The sequence below is a fragment of the Stegastes partitus genome, unplaced genomic scaffold, assembly GCF_000690725.1.
Source record: "Stegastes partitus isolate 25-593 unplaced genomic scaffold, Stegastes_partitus-1.0.2 Scaffold109, whole genome shotgun sequence".
Taxonomy (NCBI): domain Eukaryota; kingdom Metazoa; phylum Chordata; class Actinopteri; family Pomacentridae; genus Stegastes; species Stegastes partitus.
The window spans coordinates 569,119-593,623 of NW_007577840.1; the positions used below are offsets into that span (position 1 = coordinate 569,119).

The 24,505-nt window shown below is 40.1% G+C and overlaps 2 protein-coding genes across 5 annotated transcripts; both read right to left on the reverse strand.

The window, feature by feature from the left end:
- Positions 1-915: 915 nt before the first annotated feature.
- Positions 916-13,928, reverse strand: LOC103354492 (transcription regulator protein BACH1-like). 2 transcript variants are annotated; one of them, XM_008277876.1, is made up of 6 exons: positions 13,918-13,928; positions 7,015-7,170; positions 6,651-6,902; positions 4,584-5,978; positions 3,260-3,466; positions 916-3,169 (listed from the first exon to the last, which is right to left on the reverse strand). In XM_008277876.1, exons 3-6 carry the CDS (start codon positions 6,900-6,902, stop codon positions 2,837-2,839), a joined length of 2,187 nt encoding a protein of 728 aa, XP_008276098.1. In that variant the 5' UTR covers positions 7,015-7,170; positions 13,918-13,928; the 3' UTR covers positions 916-2,836. The 2 variants fall into 2 exon arrangements, with proteins under 2 accessions (XP_008276098.1, XP_008276097.1); XM_008277875.1 differs by lacking the exon at positions 13,918-13,928 and having other exon boundaries at positions 7,015-7,193.
- map3k7cl (map3k7 C-terminal like) lies at positions 8,227-18,976 on the reverse strand. Of its 3 annotated transcripts, XM_008277873.1 has the most exons (6): positions 18,565-18,976; positions 17,754-17,862; positions 17,509-17,590; positions 14,634-14,692; positions 13,087-13,202; positions 8,227-9,144 (listed from the first exon to the last, which is right to left on the reverse strand). In XM_008277873.1, exons 3-6 carry the CDS (start codon positions 17,582-17,584, stop codon positions 8,964-8,966), a joined length of 432 nt encoding a protein of 143 aa, XP_008276095.1. In that variant the 5' UTR covers positions 17,585-17,590; positions 17,754-17,862; positions 18,565-18,976; the 3' UTR covers positions 8,227-8,963. The 3 variants fall into 3 exon arrangements, with proteins under 3 accessions (XP_008276095.1, XP_008276094.1, XP_008276096.1); XM_008277872.1 differs by lacking the exon at positions 17,754-17,862; XM_008277874.1 differs by lacking the exons at positions 14,634-14,692; positions 17,754-17,862.
- Positions 18,977-24,505: the final 5,529 nt, after the last annotated feature.

A 24,505-nucleotide genomic window follows, 5' to 3' on the forward strand; every position in this document is an offset into this window, starting at 1 on the left:
AAGGGTAGAGAGAGAAAAATCACAGAGTGGAAACAATCAAATTCATTTTGGATTGTTATTCATTCCCTAAACTTGGTCTCGGTTCATGCTCACAGAACTTTCATAGCCTTCTATGGCATCACATTATCAGAAATTAGCAATATAGAGGTGTACCAAGATGTCTCATTGCCACATACATACATAAACACACACACACGTATGTTAAAGTGAGGTGCAGCCATTCGGGAATGACTGGATTTTATAGTGAATCACATCGTGTGAACATCAACACATGCTTTCCCAGGCAAAAGGCCTCCTCCATTAGGGTGATTTTCTCACCTTTAAGCCCCTTAGAAGTCATCGACTCTCAGTTCCCACCCAATCTATTAGGGTCTAGTTGACCTGCTTGGCCTTTATGCCCCCATGGATTGACTTTCTTTAATTCTCTGAAACTGATGAGTGCATGAATAGCCTGTGAGAATGACCAAAATGACTGTGATTAACAAATCTTACTGTAATTTTGCAGTCATCTGGAGAGCATTACGTTACATTTCCTCACATAAAAGAAAATTGAGAGATGAAATAACAGTCTCTTTTAATTAACATAGCCTCCAGAGAGAGCAAATTGGAGAGAGAGGAGCAGTGAAGAAAAAAGTAAAAACAAAGAGAAACTCGAAAAGTACATTAAAAGGGAACAGAGGTGAGACTAAGTGGGAGTGAGTGACTAAGATTCAGGAGGGAGGAACATGAGAGATGAAGCGCAGTATTAAATCATTAATATATCTGTCCAGGTTGAAAGATGAGTCCTCGAAGACCTTATGAGCTCGGCTATTCATCACTCACACTGAACACTGACAGATTTTACATCTCATTAACGTTACTGATGTTTTTTCAATAACAGCGCATTGCATTAAGAATGTCTTCATAAGTGCAGGATGTCGGAGACAAACATATTTTACTGTTTGGAGCATTTTTGCGCTTATTGGTTTGGTTACATTTATCACATTTGGTCCGAAAATTGCTGGAATCCATTTGGACAAGATCATAGGAAGATACAGTCATTTTTGTGCTTTAAAAATAAATGAACATAGTAGGAAAAGCTATTTTGTGTATTGTACACAACAGTACACATTTGTGCAGCATCCAACTGTGCATGTACTGCCACTAGAGGGCAATAAGCACCAACGGTATCCAGCATGTGCACCCTGCAGTCAGCTTAGTGGGAGAACAAACATTCTTTTGTCATTAGCTACCACTAGACATTTGAATGCACCCTCAAAGGCTTGTGTCATTAAAAAATAAAATGTGGTGAGCATTTTGCAAAAAAAAAAAATCAATGCAATTTCTGTATTTACACTATCATCCATTTCATATTTTTACACAAATTATTTAAAGACCATCTGCACTGGGATGACTATGATGAGCGAAAATAACTCTTTAAATAAATGAAGATAAAATTTGGCAAAAGTTAAGTGAGGGAGACAAGGAGACATGCTGCAAAGCTCGTTTTCTGTGAAGAGTCCTGAGTGTCAAATATTTACAATAAGCAGAGTTTATAAAAAAGCAAAAGTCAACGTAAAAGCTGCAAAAAATAATAATAATAAAAAAAACAATAGAGCAATAATTGGAATGCACAAAGCAAATAGAAAACAGGTACAGGTACAGGGGACACACATAACGAGCATAAAACTGCTTGTACTGCATCCAAAAGGGACTTGTTTACTTGGTCCTTGGGCAGTAATTTAGATAAAGGTGGTGAAGATAACACGTTTGTGGCTAGCAAGCAATATTTCCATCTAATAAAAGTTAGAAGAAACCAGGCCAGAAAAAAAATGTTGGTTTGTTCAAATATATTCATTAGAGGCAGCTTTTCTCCTAAACCTGTGTTTTGTTCAGGGGTTAAAACTTTGCTAAAGTGCAGTTTCTTTAGACAGAACTACTTAATATATTTGAGTAAATTTGTGAGGTCTGTTTTTAGTGAGTCAAAGCAAAGCTGTGTGAGGTGTGTGCAACTTAAAAGAGCTGTGTCACTGTGGTGAGCTGGTGAGAGGTGACCACAATGACAGTCAGGGGGGAAAAAAAAGAAAAGAAAGAGAGCCAGACATTAAACCAAAAGGTAAACATGGCACACTATGTCAAGTCTTTTTTGTTGAGTTGTGTGGTTTTGGTGCAAAATGCTGTGGTGTGTCGCACTCTGTAGGAGAGGGCAGAACCAACACTGTCTGCAAGAGGTAATGTATGCTCAATTTTCCTGTTTACAGGAACATGTTTGATCCAGATTCCTGAGAATTGTTTGGTATCAAACCATATAAAATCCTTTTTAACACAATTAAAGTACATATAAGGATTCATTTTTAGTCATCCTGAGGTAATCAAGCAGTGGAGTATGTTACAGTTATAAAGACCATTGTTCTTTTTGATTTAAACCTATGAATTTCTAACTGCTAAAATGATAACACTCTCAACATGCACCTCTCTGTGTGCAGGTTTGTTTTCCCCTTTAAGCTGAATATAAATCGGAATTTGTTATTTACAATGCTGAAAATATTTGCTACGGAACTCTGTCAAAGGCGTATAATTAGGGGAAAAGCAAAATAAATGGTGCTGAACACCAGAAATGCATTCCCAACCTCTCAATATACATTTTAAATTGAAAAGGTAGCAAGTAAATTAGAACATCTGCTGATTACGGCCTGGACTGGATCATGTGTCACTGCTTGACACTGCAACCTGTGCTCAGGCAACGTGGTAATGTCCTGAAATCCAGTATGATACGAGGTACAGTGCAGTCTGAAATCATGAGCTCAGGCACAGTCTTCCTATGGGTTTTTGTGCAGCATGTGCGCTGTAGGTATATCTACAGTGGATGTGATCCTGTGACTGTGTTGCTGCCGGAGCTGGACGGAGCCTCCTCAGTCATATACTTATCAAGGCCCACAGAACAGGCCGAGAGCAATCCCTGGGGTTGGAGTGGCATCCCATGCTGTGAAAGAAGTGTGTCTATGTGGGAAAATAAGGAGGACAGAGGGCAGTCTGGGGACGTGTATTTGGTTAACACCTGCAGCTGCTCTGGCTGTAGATTTGCTTCGTTGCAGACCCTCTGGCACAAGGCAGAGACACTGTGACATGTTTTCAACTTCAGCTGGCTCAGTTGGCTCTTCTCCACCATCAGCTTCTCCCTCTCTGTCTTCTGTGACATTCACATGCAGAACACACAGTCCAATTAGAATGACTGCGAGCAAGAAGTTGCTTTATGAAAAATGAAATGGTTCTAACTTACCAGCTTGTTGATTTCGCACTGCAGATTATATATGCAGTCTAGTTTTCTCTTGCGGCAACGCTGAGCTGCAAGGCGGTTTTTGCTGCGCCTTCTCATGTCGTGGACAAACTCCAGCTGTTCCCGTGTGAAGACCTGCTTCTTAAGCAGCTGCTGGAAGTCGTTTCGACTCAGATCCACTATCCAGTCTACAGAGTAGGGCAACTGCATCTGAGGAAACCGCAATAAGAAAAAGGTCATGCAGACACGTGAGAGAGCATCGACATCAATAAAGGAGCATCCTCAATGACTGATGCTTGATTTTTTTTGTGTGTAACATCAAGCTTTTAGTAACGTGGAACTGTGACTGTGTGCTAAACTAATGAAAATCTTTGCTTTGTTTAATTAGTAAGACTGAAGGTTTTCAGATACAAGGAGAGTACGCATAGAACTCCTTTAGAGAAGCAGGCGTGTAGTGAAAAGCTTGGTTTCTTGTCTAAATGTCATTGTCAACATATATTTCTTAAAACTATAGAAATACACATTAGTCTAAGGATAGAATTTAATGAAATAAAATTCGCTGTCTGGAAATGAGAAATATTTAATCAAAAGTCAGTGTGGGCTTTGCTGTAAATGCACCAGGAGAGAGAAAGTCAGCCAAGTCAGAATGGACACAGAGTTCAGACAGTTATATTTTTACCGAGCTGTTAATTGTTAACTCTAAAAACCTGCTGCTGCTAATGTGTGACAGGAAATGTACACTGGCCAGTTTATTGGAGCAGTATAAATCTGTTGGCGTTTTATCTAAGGTAAATAAAAGAAATGTGTTTCCTCTAAAATGACCTTAGCTTTTTCTCTGCAGTCACTGCACATTTTGTTCTTTTACTCAAATCCAAATGGTGAGTCTGGACAGTAAAAAGATAGACTCCATAAACCTGTTGTTTGACCTACAGTCATTAGCAACTCAGCCGACTGAGTCATGAAGTTCAGCTGAATTGAACTCTGAACCAATTAGCGCGATGCACACACATGGCCACAGTGTAGACGCATGCAAACACACACATATCATCTCTCCTGAGTCAATAGTTAACTTGGCGCTATAGCAAATCCACCTCCTGCCACATGAATGCAAACGGTCATTTGTGTGTGATAAAATGTACCTAAAGTTCTTATCTAAAACAAACGCAGTGAGGTAACCTACAGGTAGGGTGACGGTGACGCTGCTTGACGCAGGCTAATTTCAGTACAACATGAACTCCCCGGTTCAGAGGCAGCGCGACAAATCTACATGAGAACAGAGTCGAGCTGCAGATTATCAGCAGACCTGAGTCATAGGTTTCCTGCTCACCTGCCTGGCTCTCTCCCTTGTGGAGGACTCACTGTCTCCCTCCGTTTCTGTCTCTGAGTCTCCATCCTCCCCTGAGTTTAAGGAGGAAACGCCTGACTGAGATGCTCCCTCGCACTCAGACAGCCTTGGTAAACTTTTTCTTTGGTCCATATCCTGTAAAAAGGGACAGTTGGCTCTGGTGGAACTATGCAGCTTCAGCCACTCTGAAGATGAGCTCTGAGCCCATCCGCTCCCAGTATCAGCCGAACCTCCTTCCTCAGAGTCCTGGAAGTTCATGTGCTCGACCGCTTCACTTTCTCTGGAAGTATTCACTGACGGGGTTGCTCTTTCCATACTGCCTATTGGTCCCTCTTTCCGTCCTTGATGCCAGAAGTTACATGTTCCTTTTCCCTCAGCTTCTATCTGTTCCTCTGCCTTTTGATGAATATAAGCTGGTACACCATGGTCCCTTGCTTTCTTGTCTTCTATAAAGTCCATGACGAACCTCTCATGCGCCAGTGAACTAGCAATGGCAGGGCTCTCATTTAAGGCCTTCCGGGGACGGTGGTGCAATATTAACCCTGCTGACATCTCACCAAGTACTGCGCTGGTTTCTAAGGAGAGTGCTCTGGATAAGTCTGAAGAGCTGATTCCAGTGGTAAGCTTCATTTCTTCTTCCATCTTTGTAGCACCATTCTCTCTTACCATCTCATCCCATTTGCCCTGTCTTTCATTTCTGTCTTTCTTAACCATATCAACTTCCCTTCTACCCACACAGTGCACTGTTTGCCTGTCATGCATTTCAGTTTTCCATGGCTCATCAGCCGGTCCTCTGCTCTGTTTGCAGGCATTTTCGGGAAATTCAGTCTCAGTTTCATTCTTACTGTTTGCAATGCTGGAGCAGGACAGGACAGAGTCACCCCTGGTTGCCTTTACTGGAGCAGCTGGACTTTTCTCTGCGACAAAAGCTTCCTTCCCACAAGCTAGTTGGAACTTGCGATACTTTGGACACTGTACAAAATACTCCTTTGTTCCGTCAGCTACAGGTGTAAGAATGTCGGCGCTGTTCTGACTTCCCATTTTGTTCTTCACGGATTTGTTACAGTCCCAAACCACTTCCTGCGGAGGTGGTGAGTCAGCCACTGGTTTTACTTCTTTCTCGTCCAAGAATATATCGTCAGTGTCTGTGCCACATTTCTCTTTTGATGATTGCCCCTCGCATTTGTTCTTGCAACAGGTCTTTTTTGGGCCCTTGCTGAGGAACTTTGGGAGAAGGAAATCAAAGCATGCCTCATCTAGGTCTCTGAAACCAAGAATGGAAGCTGAGTTGCGAATTTCTAAGGCATTGTCTTTTCCAAGGTGCAGTTTGGATGTGTAGGCAAACTTCAGCAACGGTTCAAAGCCAGCAACTGTCACCTATAACAGAGAAAGATGACATATGTGAGCACTTTCTGTTTTCTAGTGTGATCTCAAGGAGGGAAGAGACATGGGACTGGAGCTACAGTACATTTATATTTATATTTTTGGCCAGAAAATGGTGCAGAAACCACTGACCTGATGTGGTAAATAAAGCTGAGGCTTGTAGTCACTCAGCAACCAAATACACGTGAAAATTTATTTTCTATGGTCTTACAGTTTCACATGTGATTAACAGGAAATGAATGAAAGAAAAACAACTCGTTAATGTGACATCTATAAAAGCAGGCTTGCCATTTTATTAAACAGTTGTATAAAAGAGAACACAGAACTTACCAAACAAGTATGACTGCTTTTACACTTTTTTTCCATACAAGACGGTGATTTATGTGTTTTATTACCTGTTCTGTTTAGATGTGTCTACTGATAACAGATATTTTTATGTCAGTGGTTTTTACTGAGTGTTTTCAGTGTGGAAGGTCAAGATCATGCTCAGTAGCAATAAAAAAAAAAAATCCCTCAACTAAGGCACAATGAACACTTGTTGAGGAAATAACACTTTTAGTCACTTTTCTCACTTCACTTTCAGACACATTACTTGTTTGTTGTGAGGCAGCAGAGCTTGCGTGTCACTGCTTTCTGTCTGTGCGGCATCGTGAGGTGACATCTCACCTCTTGTGGCAGGACGATCACGGCTCCGTGCTGTGTGAGGGAAGACGAGATCCTCTGCGCGAAGTACTCGCTACAGGAAGCGAGTACCGAGCTGTGGGCTCTGAAACTCTGACCCTCCACCACCACCGTAACATCACACAGCACGTCCCGGCAGCGCTGCTCGTCCAGGCAGCGCAGCACATGGAAGGAATGCAGTGTAGACTCGAATGTAAACACAGACGACCGAGGGGCAGACATGGCCATCAGGGACATCTATATGTACACAAAAACACACATACACTCCCTGTTAACCAATGCCCCTGTATCACGATACATTCCAGACTTTTAAAATTAGACTTCAAAATACCAACAAAGACATGCCTACCTTGCAAAGCTGACTTTGTGTATCCAAGTTTCTTAGGGTGTCAGAGAAAGTCCCAGCTGCTGAGCAGACATGGTTATTTCTAAATGGAATGCCGTCCAACCAGGCTGTGTTTCCCAGAAAGCCTTATCTCAACTCGGCTACAAACTAACAACTGAGCTTGACTCAGTCATATGGCCTGTGTGTGAGTATGTGAGAGGAGGGAGAGAGTGTGTGTGTGTGTGTGTCTGTGTGTGCTTGTGTGTGTATGTGTGTGTGTGTGTGTGTGTGTGTTGCAACAATTCTGGGTGTAACATAGCAGCGCTGACTCACGCACTCCTGCTGATAAAGGATGAGCAAGCAGTTTTCCAGTCCATACCAATCCCACCCTTGGATCCGTCTGGTAAACTAACAGGCTTTTCCCAGAAAATCCCTTAACAGGCTGAACATCATTCAGGGATTAAGGTGACGGCAGAGGGATATGAACCCAGTTGTTTCAAAGAAGATATTGTCTGTTTTTTCTGATTTAAAGTTTGCCTCCCAACATCCTGACCTAATTGCAAAGCGAAATTTGACAAGAAGTTATGCACCAACAAAAAGTGAGAACAAATGTCACTGACCCGTTGCAAGGAGGAGGAGGCTATTATGTGAATCTAAAGGTTAATAATTTCCAGTAGGTCCTTGTTGTCTCATATCTTGTTTTTACAGGTAGCAAAGCAAATCATTGTGTGTGGGTCAGGAACAGAAAGAGTGAAATGTCTCGCTGGTAGAGCTACGAAAAAAAAACAAAAAAACAGCACAACTGCTACACCTGCCTATCTGCTGCCCATATGAATTATACATTTTAGATATTTTTTGGTGTTTGAGGTGTCAGCAACTGATAAATAAATGAGTAAACACATTCATAATAATGTAAATAAATGATATACAGATGAATACTGCCAGAGAAGTGTAATTATGCCACAGAGAGCGGAATTATAACAGATAATCATCTCTGCAAAGCGCTGTTGCCAGTATGTCACATGATTTGGAGGAAGAGAGAAGCCTGTCAGAGTCAAACTGGCCAATCTGGTAACTGTTTCATAATTCCAGAATGAACTAATCTCGTCATTAACAAAAAAAAAAAAAAAAGAAGCTAGCTAGTTCCTTTTTCTTTGTAAGCCTGGTGGTACTATAGACGTAGCACAACAAACGCAACAGCACTGGCTTGGAGAAATGAAACTAAGGAACTGATGCTGCTGTTAAAATCAAAAGCATTTTATTAATAGATGAGGACAGTAAGCAACAGTTTATCTTGTCGTATGCTTCCCCTTCTACAGGTACGCTACATTAACTACTCAAAAACAAAAAACAAAAAAAAATGTACAACGCTTACAGTGTCGCAGCAAATACTGTGAACTGGATGATGACCCTTCTTCTTTTTGTGTTTCTGACAAATGGTTGTAATTTCCAGATCCCTGACACTGTGTTAAACACTCATCTTTATGCTGGGGGTGGGAGAGAGGAAGAGGAGGTTAAAAACACTCGATAAAATACAACATTTGGACCGCATCGTACCGCCTCTGGCTAGCTCGACAGACCTTAGCTAAAAGATCTGAGTCTCCACAGGACCTGAGACAGACATCAAGAATATCTGGTCACATTCACAGCAGCTGACATTGCACGAATACATCGTATTAGGTATTGCAATAGCGACCGCGAAGATCACATGAAAACATAACAGTAACCTGAAAAAGTGGCGTTGTGTCATAGCTCGGCAGAATCACTAACAACTTCACGATGATGACGTCTGCGTACGTCTGTGGTTCAAGTGAATGACTCAGACATGAATAAACACAGCACCTTTCTGTGTAATTAGCTGATTCACAGACTGCAGTTGTGTAGAATGAGCACTGAGCTGAGCCTTCGGTTGGGTTTCCTGGCATGGTGTCAGCTGAGAGTCAGGTGGTCTCGGGTTCTGTGGAGGTCAGAGGTCACGAGGAGTCTTGCCTCGTCCGACTGCTCGGGCAGAGCCTCTCCAGCTGCTGAGCACGCTCGTTGTGGACGGTCACTAAGATGCGGTTCTCTTCCGTTAGACGCCGAAACTCCTCCTCTAGACGGGCGATCTCCATGGCAACCTTCTCATCCTCCACCAGCTCCGCCAGCAGCTTACGCCTAAAAGAAAGATGAAGACTTTAACAGCCAGAAATGTGTTAATGTTCTCTTCTTGCTACCTCTTAATCTTTATCAGGTGTTGGGAAGAACTGGAGACTGTCCCAGCATTACGCTAAGGCAGGAAAACACCCGTAATAGGTTCCCAGTTCAAGGAAAGGCAGATTTGCAGACAATCAATCACATTCATACATATGAGCAATTTATAGTCTACAGCTGCTTTGTTTCTAGAATGTGGGAGGAAGCCAAAATAACCATGGAAACAATGCAGACTCACAGGAAGGGCTGACGTGCATTCTGTTTGGCAACAAAACTAACCCTTTTAGAACAAGTAAACAAAGCATTCTGTGGAGTCAAATAGGGTTTAAGGGAATATTAAAGACATTAAATGCAAATTCTTCTTCAAGTATGTAGAAGAATTTTTTTAATGTATGGTACAAATCTAGATCACAAACACTAAAACAGCTACGGATAAGATGTACGCCTTATGTGGAACAAAATGTCAATAAATATCACAGAATTTCACTATTTGCAACAGAGACCAGCAGGTTTCAAGAGAAAAGATTACGTGGGACTCATGATGACAAATATGTTTTACTGCTTATCATGTGATCATTTAACGGCTGCACTTTACAGTACCATGCCCCTCCTTTCTGATGAGTTCCTCAGGAGAGATGATAATAAAAAACGTGAGCGCTATTTCAGAGAGGAAATGTTTCTGCGGTAGATTTGATCAAATGCTAAATGATAGGAGCTATGCTTAAGCCTGACATGTTTCACCACTGCAACAGTGTTTTTGGTGACTGATAAGTCCATGTGGGCTGGAAGTCATGGGTATGACACCATTAATAACATCACATATTAAACCAAAAAAAATGTGCCTATCCCAGCTGTTTTACCTAATAAAGCTCACTGAACTGAAACGTTTAGTGCAGAATGACCTGACTTCCCCTGGCAAACAATGATGAGCCTTCGGACTTTGAATGGTATTGTAAGCATACATGCATGTGTGCAATGAGAGTATCAGTGTTGCATTACAGCCGTTCACTGCCAAGTCAGAGAACAGCAGCGTCAACGAACACAAAAATGTATTTGTGTTGTACAATACAGTTAGTGTGTGGGGCTTTAATGGCATTATTATGAAAGAATGCAACGAAATGTTTGGTCATTTAAATCTTTGTTTCATTGTCGACACAACTTTTGAGATAAATTCACATACACAGCTGTGATGTTTTTTTGTTCTATTGTTGAAAGTTTGTTTTCCAATTTACACTTTTTATACTGTAGATGTAGACATACTATTAAATACCTGAACATCTGGTGTACTTTTACTGTCAGTACAACATTTATTAACAGAAAAAGCCCTGTTTTTCAGTACAGATGCACCGTATGACGATGTTAGACGAAGAGCATATCAGTTCGAGGTCAGTAGTTGACTCCGATTATTTTGGATTTCGGTTGCGGGCCTTTCCTTTGTTTTCCTGGATTACATTTGAAACCAGGTTCAGATGAGTCATTTCCTGAAATATCAGATCCATGAGTAAGAAACTAAAGAGTTTGGTGGAAAGTATGATGCGTATCTGTGCAACCACAATCTATTTTCTTTTTTTTCCCCCCCTGTTCTTGTTTTACACATTTCCCAGTGATTTCCAAAGCTGGTAATTCCATCTGAATTGGTAAGCATAACTTTGGTTCAGATTTTTAGATAAATACAGGGGAGAGATGCATGGTTACTGAAACAGGTTATTTTACGATGAACTGAAACATGATTTAACTGTTTCGGTGCTGCAGAACTGTTTCAACTGCAATTAAAACGTAGATTTATTACCCACAAGTTTTCAGCTTTAAATTTAGTGTGATTTGCAATGAAACATTACTGATTCAGATACACAACTTTTGCGCAGAATGTCGTTTTTCTGCAGGCTAAAGCATGTGGGCGTGTGTGCATGCATGCATTTAAAAATATATACATATAAAACTGTTTGTGCTAGTGAGAGTCTGAAAAAAGGGAAAGATATTTTTATTTTAATAGAATCCTTCCAGAAACCAGAGAATTCAGACTAAGTCTCATTTAAACTGTACAAAACGTTTTTCTGTGCACAAATCTACAAAAGACATCAGCAGATATGAAACTATCCCAATTACTCTACCGTGTATCTCAAACTAAATCTCAAACCTGTTTGTCATGTTTTAGGAACTCTTTCACAGTGAGAGAACTTCTTGTGTAATGTTTTTGTATTATGATGGTATCGGTAACAGGCTCAGTGCTAATATCAGTCTGGGAAAGTTTTTTCAAAAGTGTATTTCCCTTTGACCATGTCCATTTTTTTTGTTGATGTTATGTTGGTAGGATGAGTTGAAACAAGTATACATGCGACTATTACAGTTTGGAATTGTTTGAGAAAGGCCAAAAGCAGCAGCGGGTTTTGGAAAATCCCCTGTCTGTGTGGTAAAGTGTAATTCCTGTACTCATCCTTGCAACACTTCACTGTATGTCTGAAACTCTGCTGTTTTTCTATGTATCAACTTCCTCATATCAGAGTATCAAAACTTTCATTGTGTGACGTAAATCTTTGAATGGCAATGACGAACAGCAGAGGATATGAGAACATCCTCTATCCCGAAAACAGAATCAGCAGTCTTATATACAAAAAGAACCCAAATGAGTGAAATCATATTTTTAGCGAAAGCACATTTTGTGATATTATTGTGCCTAGTTGTGTCTTAGCTTACTATAAATGTGCGTTCAACTATGTGTGTGTGTGTGTAACAGTGGATCTTGGCATGATTGTCAGCGTGAAGAAGCAGGAGTTTGTACCAGTCTGACTCATCATGTTCTTATCTAGATTCAAGGCTACACTCATCCCATCAGAGTCTGCCTGCTGTTCTCTATTTAGGAACTGTGAAGTGGTGTAGGTGGTGTCAGTGCGTGTCTGTGTGTATGTGTGTGCGTGTAGGTGTGGCGGTGGGGTAATAGCAAGGGCCTTGAAAATCCCTCTGCTAAGACTACCCACAGCTGCTGAGGACACCGGGGACAGTGTGCACTGTGTGTATGTGTCTGTGTGTGTGTGTGTGAGACATACAACCCCGCTTATGTGCGAGCATATATGGTACATACTGTATGTGCATTAAAGCTTGCAGCAGACCTCATTCAATTAGACCCGACAGGGGCTGCAGGTAGTGCCACATTCACTCCAGGAAACACCCTGAATTTTCCAAATATGATTCAGAACTAAGCAAAGAAACCGAGTGCACAGTGCAGCTTCCACACCCACACTCTCGTTTCTCATTTAAAAATAATTAGAATGATTTAAACAAACAACTAAAATTGAAGTCATACATAACCAGCTGTTCAAAAATCATTTTAAGGGAAATGCTGTCAGTTCATGTGCTAAATGCTGCACTGTTAACATGTGCCATCTGGTGGACGATTTGGTCCAAAATAATTTGCAGCTCTACAAGTATTTGCATTTTGAGTAAAGGTGGTGCTAGAGGGACTTGAAGGTAAAAGCCTTACAAGTTTTAATCCCAGACATATGACTACATGACAAGGAATTATTATTATTGGTATTAGTGTTACTGGTAGTAGTATTATCATCATGATTTAGACTATTACAGCAAATTCTGATTAGTTTTCTCATTTATAGCAATAGTATGTAGACATTTGAATATAACTGAAATCATTTCATTTCTGATTTTAGGAACAGTTCTAATATTTTCTACCGTACATTTCATCTCTGGCCAACATAATCATTGACAAATCTACCACTACAGTACAACACCACATGTTTTCTGCTGGTCCAAACAGTGACACTGACATAATCTGAACATACAGTCCCTCTGATTTGGATGCAGGCATGCTATTATTGTACCACAACGACTTGCACTGGTATATTCTAACAAGGGTTAATGGTGCCGCTATAAACAAAGGAAGTCATTTATTACTTGCGGTCCTCCAGCACAGCAATCTCGTGTTTGACCTGGTGGAACTCTCGCGCCATCCTGCAGTGTTCCTTGTACACCTGAACGCTCTCTCTCAGAGAAACACAAGGTGGCACTGGCTGCAAGAGGTCAGAGAGAAACATGTCTGTGACCAATAAAGAGTGTTATATGACCCAAGCAACACTAGAGTATGTACAAACCTGGACTAGTTCTGTTACTATTTCTCCTAACAATGCATTCAAATGCAGATTTTTTTCTAAATTAGCTTTAAACCTACTTCTAGATGTACAAATAACTTACACTTATAGGCACTGTCAGTTAATCTGTGTCATTTTAGTCTGAGTGTAGCAACACATGCACTTCACAATTTCCCAGATTCAAAGTGTCATGTTCAAATGTCTTGTTTTGTTTGGCCAATCCAGTCTAAAAATCAAAGAAATTCTATGCAAGGTTTGGCTTTAAAAAGAAAACAAACAAATAAAAAAACACATAATTTAAATGACTTAATTAACTGTTTTTGCAGCTTTGATAAAAAAAATCTCTTTATATTAGTACGGGTACAACATGCAGTGCTTGAGAAAAGCAAGAAAGACACTGATTTGCATAGGTCCTGTGGGGGCTTCATGTCTAAAGGTGGAAGGCTCGCTAGCAGGAGACCCGACACCAGATCAGACGGCATGTCCAAGTCATGCCAAGGTCACTTGCACGATCAAATCTAATCCAATTACAGTTTGCAATGTGGTAATTTGTGCGCCACATCGTCAAAACAAGAAATGTAAAAACTTGGAGAAATGCGACCGAGAAAGAACATGGTCAGCTTACATTTCGTGCAACGTGTTTGAAAGCGACCGTTCACTGGCCAGCTACAACTGTTTTCTTTTGATACTCTAAACCAACATGCAGTTTATGTGACCCTGGCAGTGGCACTCGTTGAAGGATAATTCAATGACAACACTAATAGCCGAGTGAGTGCACAGAGTAAAAACACTGATAATCTAAAGCCAAGCTTCTGCCTCTTTAAAGATTCAACTACCACCCTGAACACAATGGAGCTTTAAAGGAAAATCCCACCCTCAGATACTCTGTTTTATTTATTAGCCTGTGATGTCCAGTTTATTCCAGGAGGACGTTTATTTTTTAATGGGATTTATGTTTGATCTATTTATTTTACTGTGGACTTTTGGTCGGCCTTCCACTTCAGTTTGTTCCTTGGCATTCAGATGTGAGCCAGCTTTACAGTGTATGAAACATTCAATAATGACAACAGCAGTAAGATTAAGAGAGAAAAAACATTTGAAATCAAGCCAAGCATAAAATAATTTTTAATAATTTCCTTGGTGTTTTTTGGTGTTCTTTAAATGACTATCCTGGCATTCGAAAAAGTACATCAAGAAACTGCAAACAGAGCCACACATATAACATTCTGATGAAGATTTTCCCTTTAAAGGGGAATGCTGCTCTTTATCAGCACTGTGGATTTAAAGGTCACAGTCAATACAACACATTGTGTATTCAATGTGGTTAGATGCAGCAGTATGTATGCAGTGTACCTGTAATCGCTGTTCAAGATCTGGGAAAGTCTGAGAGAGGTCCTCCGCATCTTTTCTGTCTATTGAAACAGAACCCATTTATCAGTTACAAGTGATTATTTGAAAGATGTAACAATCACAAGAGCAATACTATGAGATGAAAACATATTAAATTTGTATATTAAATTGATGTTGCAATTTGTATTAAAACACATTTTGTCACAATAAAAACTTAAATATTATATATTAGTTAATCACACCAAAAATGTTAGGTCCTATTTAGATTTTTTTTGCATTACAACAAACCACATATGCTTTACTGCTGACCGCTTATCATTGCATACTGTGTGTTTTCAGCAGCAGTGGAAGAAGTATTCTACTTGAGTAAAAGCAGCAGAAAACTGTAACTGTAAAAATACTTAAAGTGAACACGCAAATTCTAAAAGGTAATTATTGTACAGAATAGTCCTTTTTAGAATGTTGTATAGCTAATTATTGCCGGTGCATTAACCTGTAGGGTGTGTTAATGTTGTTGGTGCTGGAGGTGCTATTAAGTATTAATATACTGTTTAGTATTAAAATCTACAACAGTGAATACTGCAGTTTACATAAAATCTTAATGTGCAAAGTAACTAAAGTTGACATTTTTTCAACTTGAAATGAGTGAAGTAGAAGTATGAAGAAGCACAGGATTAAACTAATAACAGAAATGTAATTTTAACCACAGTAATAATGCACTTAGCTTCTACCACTGTTTTTTTAGATCGATTTTCTTCCTTCCAGATGGTCCTGATTCTCACTCATTTGAATATTATATTATAATTAGCCGACAGAGACTTGAAATTTGATAAAGACAAATTTGTCAGACTCAGATTCAAACCATGTGGCAACAGCACTGCAAGCAGAGACAGTTTTTAAAACATGTAACAGCGTTGCATGAAGCCCTTACATTGGGAACAGACTGCCAAAATGCAACCCAGGAAGACAAAGAAAGAGCATTTATTCTTTTTAACAACCTCTTGAAGGTCAACATGAAATATGTAGTTTTTCTTTTAATAAGTAGGTTTTCTCTTCAGCATTAAAACATCAAAAATGTTTCAGACTGATTACCTTTGAAAACTCCCTGCAAGCTGATTTTAACATGCAAACCTGACTGCCTGTAAAGTAGGAAAGCATTCCCAGCCATTTAAAAATCAATGGTAATTTCAGCTTCATTTGCTAAATCAACATAACGTGTTTCCTGTTAAAATATACACATAATATAGTTTGCTGTGTGCCACTGACGCACAGCCAAGCGACTTGTTCTGCATTTGCTTTGCTTTAATGCTTTTCTCCACCTCATAAAATGGCCCAAAATGAAACACTATAGGGGCCTCTTGTATGACACCACAACATAGCAACACAGAGCTGCACTTATAAATGAGCCATGTCCTCTTACTGAACAGCAGTAATGAGCTGTCAAGTTGAAAGACATGCAGGATAAGAATACAGAGGGACAACTATGTAGCAGACAGACAAATAGGCAGGCCAGATGTATAGACGGAGAGGGATTCAGACAGACAGGCAGCCAGACAGATACAGACAGGTTGACTGCACCGGCCTCTGCCTTGATAGTAATGTCCCCCTGGAGTTGTGGAACACATGTGGAGAATCCTGGGATGATGCAACCTTCTAAAAGGAGGAGTATTAGTGGGCCAGCCTACAGCCAGGGGGCCAATTATGATGTGGAATAAATACAGTTCTCATGCTTAGGATCGACACAGTGTGGGGTTATAACTATGCCGGGCATGAAGTCATGAAGGGCCTAGAGGATGATCCCCAGACGGAGCAAAGTTCCCCTGCTGAGAAACATGAGTTCAAAGAGGCAACAACATGATCGCCTAGGGAATATCTAAAGTGTGATTTTGGAAGTAAGGTCGGATTGTCCCTGAAACACTCCTGAGCTATAACTAAAATAAAAAACAAGGTCCTTCGGAAACTACTGTGATCCTTGAGGTCGAGCTTTATTATAGATGGGGAAAATAAAAGAAGAACTAAAAGAACAGCAATAAAAACGATAAATATAAAATAAATCATACTGTAATGAGCAAACTACCCAACAGAACAGAGTTCAAAGAATCTCAGCTCAGGGTCAGATTCGAGCGTGTCGTTCCTACTATAGCCCTTCATCTCACAAGAGAAAGACAAGGGGGGATCAGAGATGGGTGGAGTAGGACTGGAAGTGTTAACTGCTTATAAATATAGGCCAGTGTTCTAAAAGCTGAACAGTGAATCAGGCAGCAGGACACTGTTAGTATTAGAGGGGAAACCTGACTCTGCCATTGCATAGCTGAAGCTGCTGTCCCAAAGCCTGGCCCCACTGCAGTAAAACATCCTGACAGGCAGCACCTAGCGCCATAGGTAGGCTAGACCTTTGAGTACGTGTGTGTGAGGACAATTGTGCATGTTTTGATCGGAGATTAAATAACAGTTTGTGTGGGCGCATTTTGCACAGCTGCGCACACGCGTGTGTGGTTTGTTTTTATTATGCTGTGGTCCCACAGAAATAGAGTGAGCACCTGTCTCAGTTACAGTGTAGAAGAATGAACGCAGTTAAAGTGATAGGGTGTAAGGGCGCGGGGCAGATTGTGCCTGCTCTGTTTTGGTGGGAAGAATGTCGTGCACATGTTCCACACATACTGGAAATGCAGTGAGAGTAGAACTCTGGGCTTCATGTGGTGTTAAATGATCAGTTGAGTAATCGGGGTAACTCAACTCAAAATAAGTTGTTGCCATGATTTTGAAACACTGGAACACAGGTGTGTGTGTGTGTGTGTGTGTGTGTGAGCATTTGTGTGTCCACAGTGAGCTAAAGCGTGTGTGTGCTTGTGCATTGTATGTATTTGTGTGTGTTTACCTGATGTGCCATCGAGGCTGAAGGCGATTCTAACTTCAGATTTATCAGGAGACACTCTTCTGGTTGAGGTGATCATTTATCCCTTCATGAGGCCACAGGCACAAAACACAGCTGTTAGATTCGAAGGACCTCATGAAAGACGGCATCACAACGTTGAAATTAATCAGTCAAATGAAAACTGACAGCAGCTTAAACTGTCTAGAATTAGATCAATTCATTATCATGAAAAAACACACTTTGCCCACCTTCTTTAATGTGATGATTTCCTGTTTTTCTCTGTTGTACAGCTTAAAATCGAATGTCTCTTGATTTACAACAGACATAACAAGTGATGTGAAGATGCCACCTTAGGATCTGAGAAATCGAAGAGAATTTTTCTTCCAGACATTTGATGGCAGATAAATCTGTAATTCAGCCCTGATTTGATGTGTGTACAGTTTGCAGTCAGTCCAACTTATTTTAACTTAACACATCAATGTGGTTTTAACCAGCAGGAGAAATGAAATACTGAACTCAGCAGGTGTAGTGTGGAGTTGGAATGAAAGTCTGCAGACCCTTTGATAAAGCATGTGATGAAACCACTCCTGTGTAGCTTTATGAATATCCACACACACACACAGCCACCAGTTTCATCATGCATTTAGAGTTGCAGTGGGATTAAATAATTAGAGAGCTTTGACAGACTGGCTCTGAGGTCTGGATTTTGCATGCCCCCCTTCCAGTGAAGGTACAGGCTTTTTATATCAGGGCATTTGCCTGCTTTAACCCTTCTAAACTCACTGTCTCACACAACATAACTCAGTGACCTTCTACAGCAAATAAGCACTTAAAAAATGTTTCTCACAGTTGGCAAAGAGAAATTTTGATGTAAAGCCAGATCAAAACATGTAATGCATCAAAATATGACAGCATTAGTAAGTTAAATAAAACAGCCCATGCACACACTGGAGGTAAATACTGCACACTATGATAGAGAATAGCATATTCCATAAGTATTGACTATCTCCTGCATGCACTGCTGAAAAGCACAAGTCTGTGCCAATAGGTCAGTGTTACCTGAAGTAGCACGAACCCAACCCAAAAATAAAAAATAAAAATCCTTGTAGTAAAATAAGTAAAAAATCAGGCAGTCGTGTACGTCCCCAATGATGATTGTTGTCGGTTTCCCGTCGGAGCAGCGTTGAAGTGTCTTCAGAAAAAGTACGCTCGCGTCTCAGCCGCTGCGCCCCGGCGCAAATCCAACATAGATGGCACAACTACCTCTCCAAGAGCTGACCTCCCCTTCTATCTTGAGACTCTATCGAGATTATTTTGTATTCAGTTGAGCACACGTTTCCCACCATATAGCCAAAACGTCCTCTACACTAGTGTCAGTCAGAGGGACTCCAGCTGCTCAAGTTTGCGTGGGCATGTACATGTTATCCACGGACTGCAGCCACGCGGCGGAGAGCAACACAGGGCGCAGGCGGCGGAGGAATGCCGTCCGCTGTCCCCCTGTGGCGGCCCGGGCCCAATTAAATGTCTCAGATGACATGACTTTAGCCCGCAAAAATGCCCATAGCTCCAGCACTGTTTTGAGTGACACGGTCATACCGCTGGGATGGTCGTTGGCTTTGCAATAGCTGTGCAATGAGGCAGTTGTTCAGAGTGAACATCTCGTGCTATAATAGCTCCTGTGGAAGAAAACAAGGCATCACAGTTTGTTTACTCTTTGGATGGTAGATTTTGGGGGATGCAGTCACAGGTCAAACCCACTTATACACTTCTTTTACTTTGGGGTGTTTCTCACAAGTCAGTGCACAGGTTGCATAGTGGTGTAACCAGTGGCTATAAAAAGTATTCACAAGTTTTTCTCTTTTTTTATTTTGAATCATGGTCAATTTAAGAAAAAAAAAGAAGGTTCCTTCATGTCAAAGTGAAAACAGATTTCTACAAAGTAAGGTCAGTCAATTAAACATAACAACTGCAAAATAAGATTGATGATTGCTTAAGTATTCACCCTCTTGAAGTCAGTGTTTGGTAGATGCCCATTTGGCAGAACTAACAGCATTAAGTGTGCGTGGATAGATCCCAATCAGCCTTGCACATCCATCTGGATGCTGCAGTTTTACCCCATTCTTCTTTGCAAAACTTTTCAAGCTCTGTCAGGTTGCAATGAGACAGTGAGCAAACAAACTTTTTCATGTGCAGTCACAAATTCTCGGTTGGATTCAAGTTTGGGCTCTGACTCAAGCACTCCAAAACGTTTGTCTTGTTGTCTTTAAGCCAGTTTCTGTGTAGCTTTGGCTGTATGCTTCAGTCATTGTCTTGCGAATCTTGTTTTAAGTCGCAATTGTCCTCCAGGATTTCCCTAAACTTTGCCACATTCAGCTTACCTTATACCTTATCGCTACATCATGATGTTGCCACCATGTGTAGTGTTTGGTGTGTGCCACATCTAGTCTGGTGGCGAAAAGCTCAGTTTTGCTCTCATCAGACCAAAGAACTTTCCTGTAGTTGACTTCAGAGTCTCCAACATGCCTTTTGGTGAATTCTAGTTGAGAATTAATCAGACTTTTTTTTCCAACAGAGGCTTTTTCTTTGGTGCAACTTTCCCAATACAATTGGCATTACTTCATAGAAATCTATTTACATTTTGACATGAAGTGAGTCTTTGTTTTTTGTAAATTCTTGAAAAAAAAAAAACAGAAAGCCAAATTAAATTGAACATGATTCATTGTTAAACACAAGGGAGGTGAATTATTTTTTCTAACAACAAGGATATTTATTTGCTGAGTTGCATTATAGGATTTTTATATACTGATATAGGTAATAAGTCAAGATAAACAACTCCATCCCAGCTGTTCCTCGTGAGTAAAATCTGACACTCATTCCCCAACTGTGTGGAAGTACTACACTAAATGTATTTAATGCTCATGGTTATTTGTTTTTTACTACAACAAACAAAAACTCATGATTTCATTCTCTTATGGAGCAGGGTGACTTACTTCTAATAGCAGTCCAGTGAAAGCCATGCATTTAGAAAGTTCAGTGATTTTGAGTTGCAGATAAACTGTAAGATTAAGTGTTCCTTTTTGAGATGAGAAAATGATCCATCTGCCTGAGCAAAATAAACCAATTTAAAGCCCATCTGAATTAGCGGAAAACTGCATCATCGCAAATGGATAAAGAAGGGCAGTTTTTCTTAAAAGTTGGAGAAAAGCAACACTTTGCTGGGGTTTCACACGGAAGCTAAAAACAATAATAATAATGAAAACCAGCATATTTAATATGTAACTGGAAACCGCACAGAGACACAACAGATCACAAGCTGGCTCCCATCTGTTTATATGATCAGAATTCGTAATGGATGCATGATCATTATAATCTGCCAAACTGACCATAAGCCCATGAAGATGGATTTAAAAGACAAAAAAGCTCGTAAATTAGACCATGCAGTTCAGGTTGTTTTTTTTTTTCTTCCATGTTCTGATGACCAGAGGCTTTATGCTTTATATCCGTAAGGCCACTTCACCTGCACGCCAGCAGATGACAGCATTCACTCTGAATTATTTACAGCCGGGACTTCAGATGGTTGGGAGAGAAAGTCAGACACAGAGAGAAACAGAGAGGGGGAGAGAGGGAGATAAATGATGCTGTGCACCTCTAAGAGTCTTCCTCCTCCTCGTTTGTCTTCATTGACAGGCTGTTGACACAGACCTGCCTTATCAGCCCCAGAGACTGTTCATTTCATTGTGATGGATGGGACACACTCAAATGTCTGCCACTCTCTTATGCTGCAGTCATAGTTTAGATTTGATTCTTCTGTACTTGTATGTACAGTTGAGAGCCTCATATACATGAACCGGGCTTGACAGGTTTGAAGGATTCATATAGTTAAGAAACAAGCTTTTGCTCAACAATTTATTTTAATAAGGCAGCTGTGTTTTATACGGCGGTGGTTACGTTTATTCCATCTAAATTCTGCTGAGATTCATTGTGTTTTGTTACCTTTCCTAAAACAATGAACACAGCAAGGACAATATACTGCCTATTTTTAAAGATGTCAACAACAGGCGCCATTAGTTTATCTCCTTTTCGTTTCTCTGGATTTTTCTCTCAATCTCTCTCTCTTTTCTTTTTTTTTTTATCTGCGCAAGAGGTGCTCATGTATAATCTGTGACCTTCTTACTGGCCACACAAGCAGACAGATGCCACTATCCTTTATTCTTCCTCACCTCTCCAGCAACACAAAGGTTGAGAGCTCCATATTTCAAGATCATTGAGGCAAAGAGTTTGTCTGAGTGAAATCAACAAGGACAAGAACACAGGTAAAGACAAAAAAAAAACAAAAAACTGACATCAGCAGCACATTAGCCAGCTGAGGGCATCTCAGGTTAGTAAGAAGGACAAGAGTCTTGCTCAGCTGAGCAGAATGCCAAGGTCAGAGTTGTAATCCATGGCCTCATTCATGATGGATTAGATAATGATAAAAAAAATAAATAAATGCTGCCTTTGGTTTTGATTAAGAATTATAGGTTTAGGAGATTAGAGACTACCAAACGCTATTACATTGGACTGAGCCCAATCCCAGAATTAATCTGAATACCAAAAAAAAAAAGAGAAAACTCATTACACGGAGAGATTAAGAAAAGCTTGGTCCAATTCTCCTAGGTTGCACACAAACCAGTGCACACAGTCCACAGAGAGAAATGCCACAGCACAACCTCTGACTCAAGTCGTTTATAAACTGTTTACGTCATTTATTGCTCTTTCGTGTTTGAAATGTCATTCAATTAGCTGCTAGAAGCTTGGCATTGGAAGTTCATTTTGATGATATTGATCATGAATGTAAAATGAAAGCCTGAAGGTGCTCCATCAACAGTCTGTTCTGTGTCTTTCCCTGTGGAGTTAGTGCCTTACCAACACTTCACTGTAGAACACACTTAATATTCTGGTAGCTGGTGTGCTAAAAATGTTGTACAAGAACACTAACAAACAATCTTAATAAATACAGTAATTTTCCACAATTAAAATGAATTTTCTAGTCTTAATTTTACAACAGATCATGTGTGTTCTATTGACTTTTTAATATTTAATAAAAGATATTTACACATAAAAACATTGATGATATATTGACATACTGCATGACACTGATTAAAAACAAATTAATTAAACGTATTTGTTTTAAAAACATCTGTAATAGTACAATTTTTTTTTAAAAAAACAATACAAATCTATGTAAAATTACAGAACCAATACTGTTTTAATGAATTGTATCTCATTTTAGAAACTATATTAAACAGTTACATAGAATTTTAAAAGCAATATTTGTGAAATTACAAGAAATGCATTATGTATTTTAATAGTCTTTTGATGTAAAAAAGAAAAAAAAAAAGATTTTTACTTACCAGTATTGGTCGCGTTAACATTGTCAGTATAATTTAATGTGCATTTGTGTGTGCCTTTCCAGAACAGCACATATCACACATCCAGTATGCTGACAGACTTCAGTGCAGGTGTGAACTGTGGAGTGAGTGGAGGGTTAAAAAGTAGGAATCGTTGAAAACATGCACTGGTGTGAGAAGAAATTAAAGAAGCTGGGCCAGAAATAAAGAGAAGGGAAATGAGGAGCACAAGTGACCTCTTGCATTTGTCCATCTGGGAATTAATTTTGTTTACTCTGGAGACAGAGGACAGAAACAAACCCGGATATGGGGACGCTCCTAATGTCGATACTCAGTGGAAATAAGGAGCGGATTTGTCAATAAAAATATGAATGTCATCACAACTGCTTAAATGGTGCTGTGCGGGGATGTTAAATTGATGGTTTTGCATGTGTCGGGTATCAGAATTGACGTTCTACAGCACCAGTTCTGGTAGGGGTGTGTGAGTCAGTCAGTGACGACTGTCTTGGATGCTCTCTGTATTCATGCTTGGAGAGGTAGTGCTGCCGAGGCTGCTCAGATGTGTCAGGTGAGACATCATGAGATGTGACAGGTGAGTGTTGTGCTTGTGAGAGGTGAACAAAGGCAGACTGAATGTGTAAATTAGTCAGACAATATCAAATTTAAATGAAGCACGTATGCCTCACTTGACTTTTAATAAGGGATATTCATGCTAATTTGCTATATTTCCAAAATAATTATTTTTTTGTTAATATTAAGGCTTTGTATCCGTTATCATTTCACAAGTGCAATATAAATTAAATAGCTGCAGGGAGTTAAGCTATGTAACATGCATGTCAAGTTTGTAATGTACTTAAAAAGTAGCAAATCTCATCATGGCAGAAGTTGTTCCATTTTTTCTTTTCTGAATGTGCACATCCACTGGGATCCACTGTCACTACTGGGAGACAAGCTTTCCCCACAGGCTTTCAGATTTGACAAATGCGAGCTGGGAAAAAAAAGGACTTATTGAAAAACAAGACTGTTACTCCCAGGGGAACAAGAAAGTAGTGTTTTGTCTTTGACCTCCTGAGGATTTCACGCATTAAAAAAGAAGAAAAAAAAACCCTCCTTCTCATTTTGTCCTTCCCTTCTCCCTGTATCATAGCCCCCTTTTCTTTCTTTTTTTTTTTTTTTACCTGATGCACTGACAGCAATGTTTTATGATCATAAGTATTCATGTGGCTACAGTATGCATGTCTGTGTGAGTGTGTCTGGTTTGATGTCTGTGATGTTGGTGCTTGAAGGGTATAAAACAGCAGGTGTGTTCCCATCTTTCCTTAGAGGTCGTTATCTCTTTTCACTGGCCACGCTTGGCTCAGTAATCCACTCTGAAGCCACTTTGCCGGCTGCCAGTAGGCACACAAAAGAAACACGCGGCACACAAACCACCGCCGGCTATATGCAACAACAGTAACCAATCGTACAACAGTTTAAAAAAATGCAAAAATCTTTTTTTTTTTATTCTGAAAATCTGTGAAGTCGTCATACATTTACACAATGGGAGAATCCAGAAAGTGCGCAGATTCAACTGTGCCAACTGCTCATAACAGTGAACTACAGCCACGAAG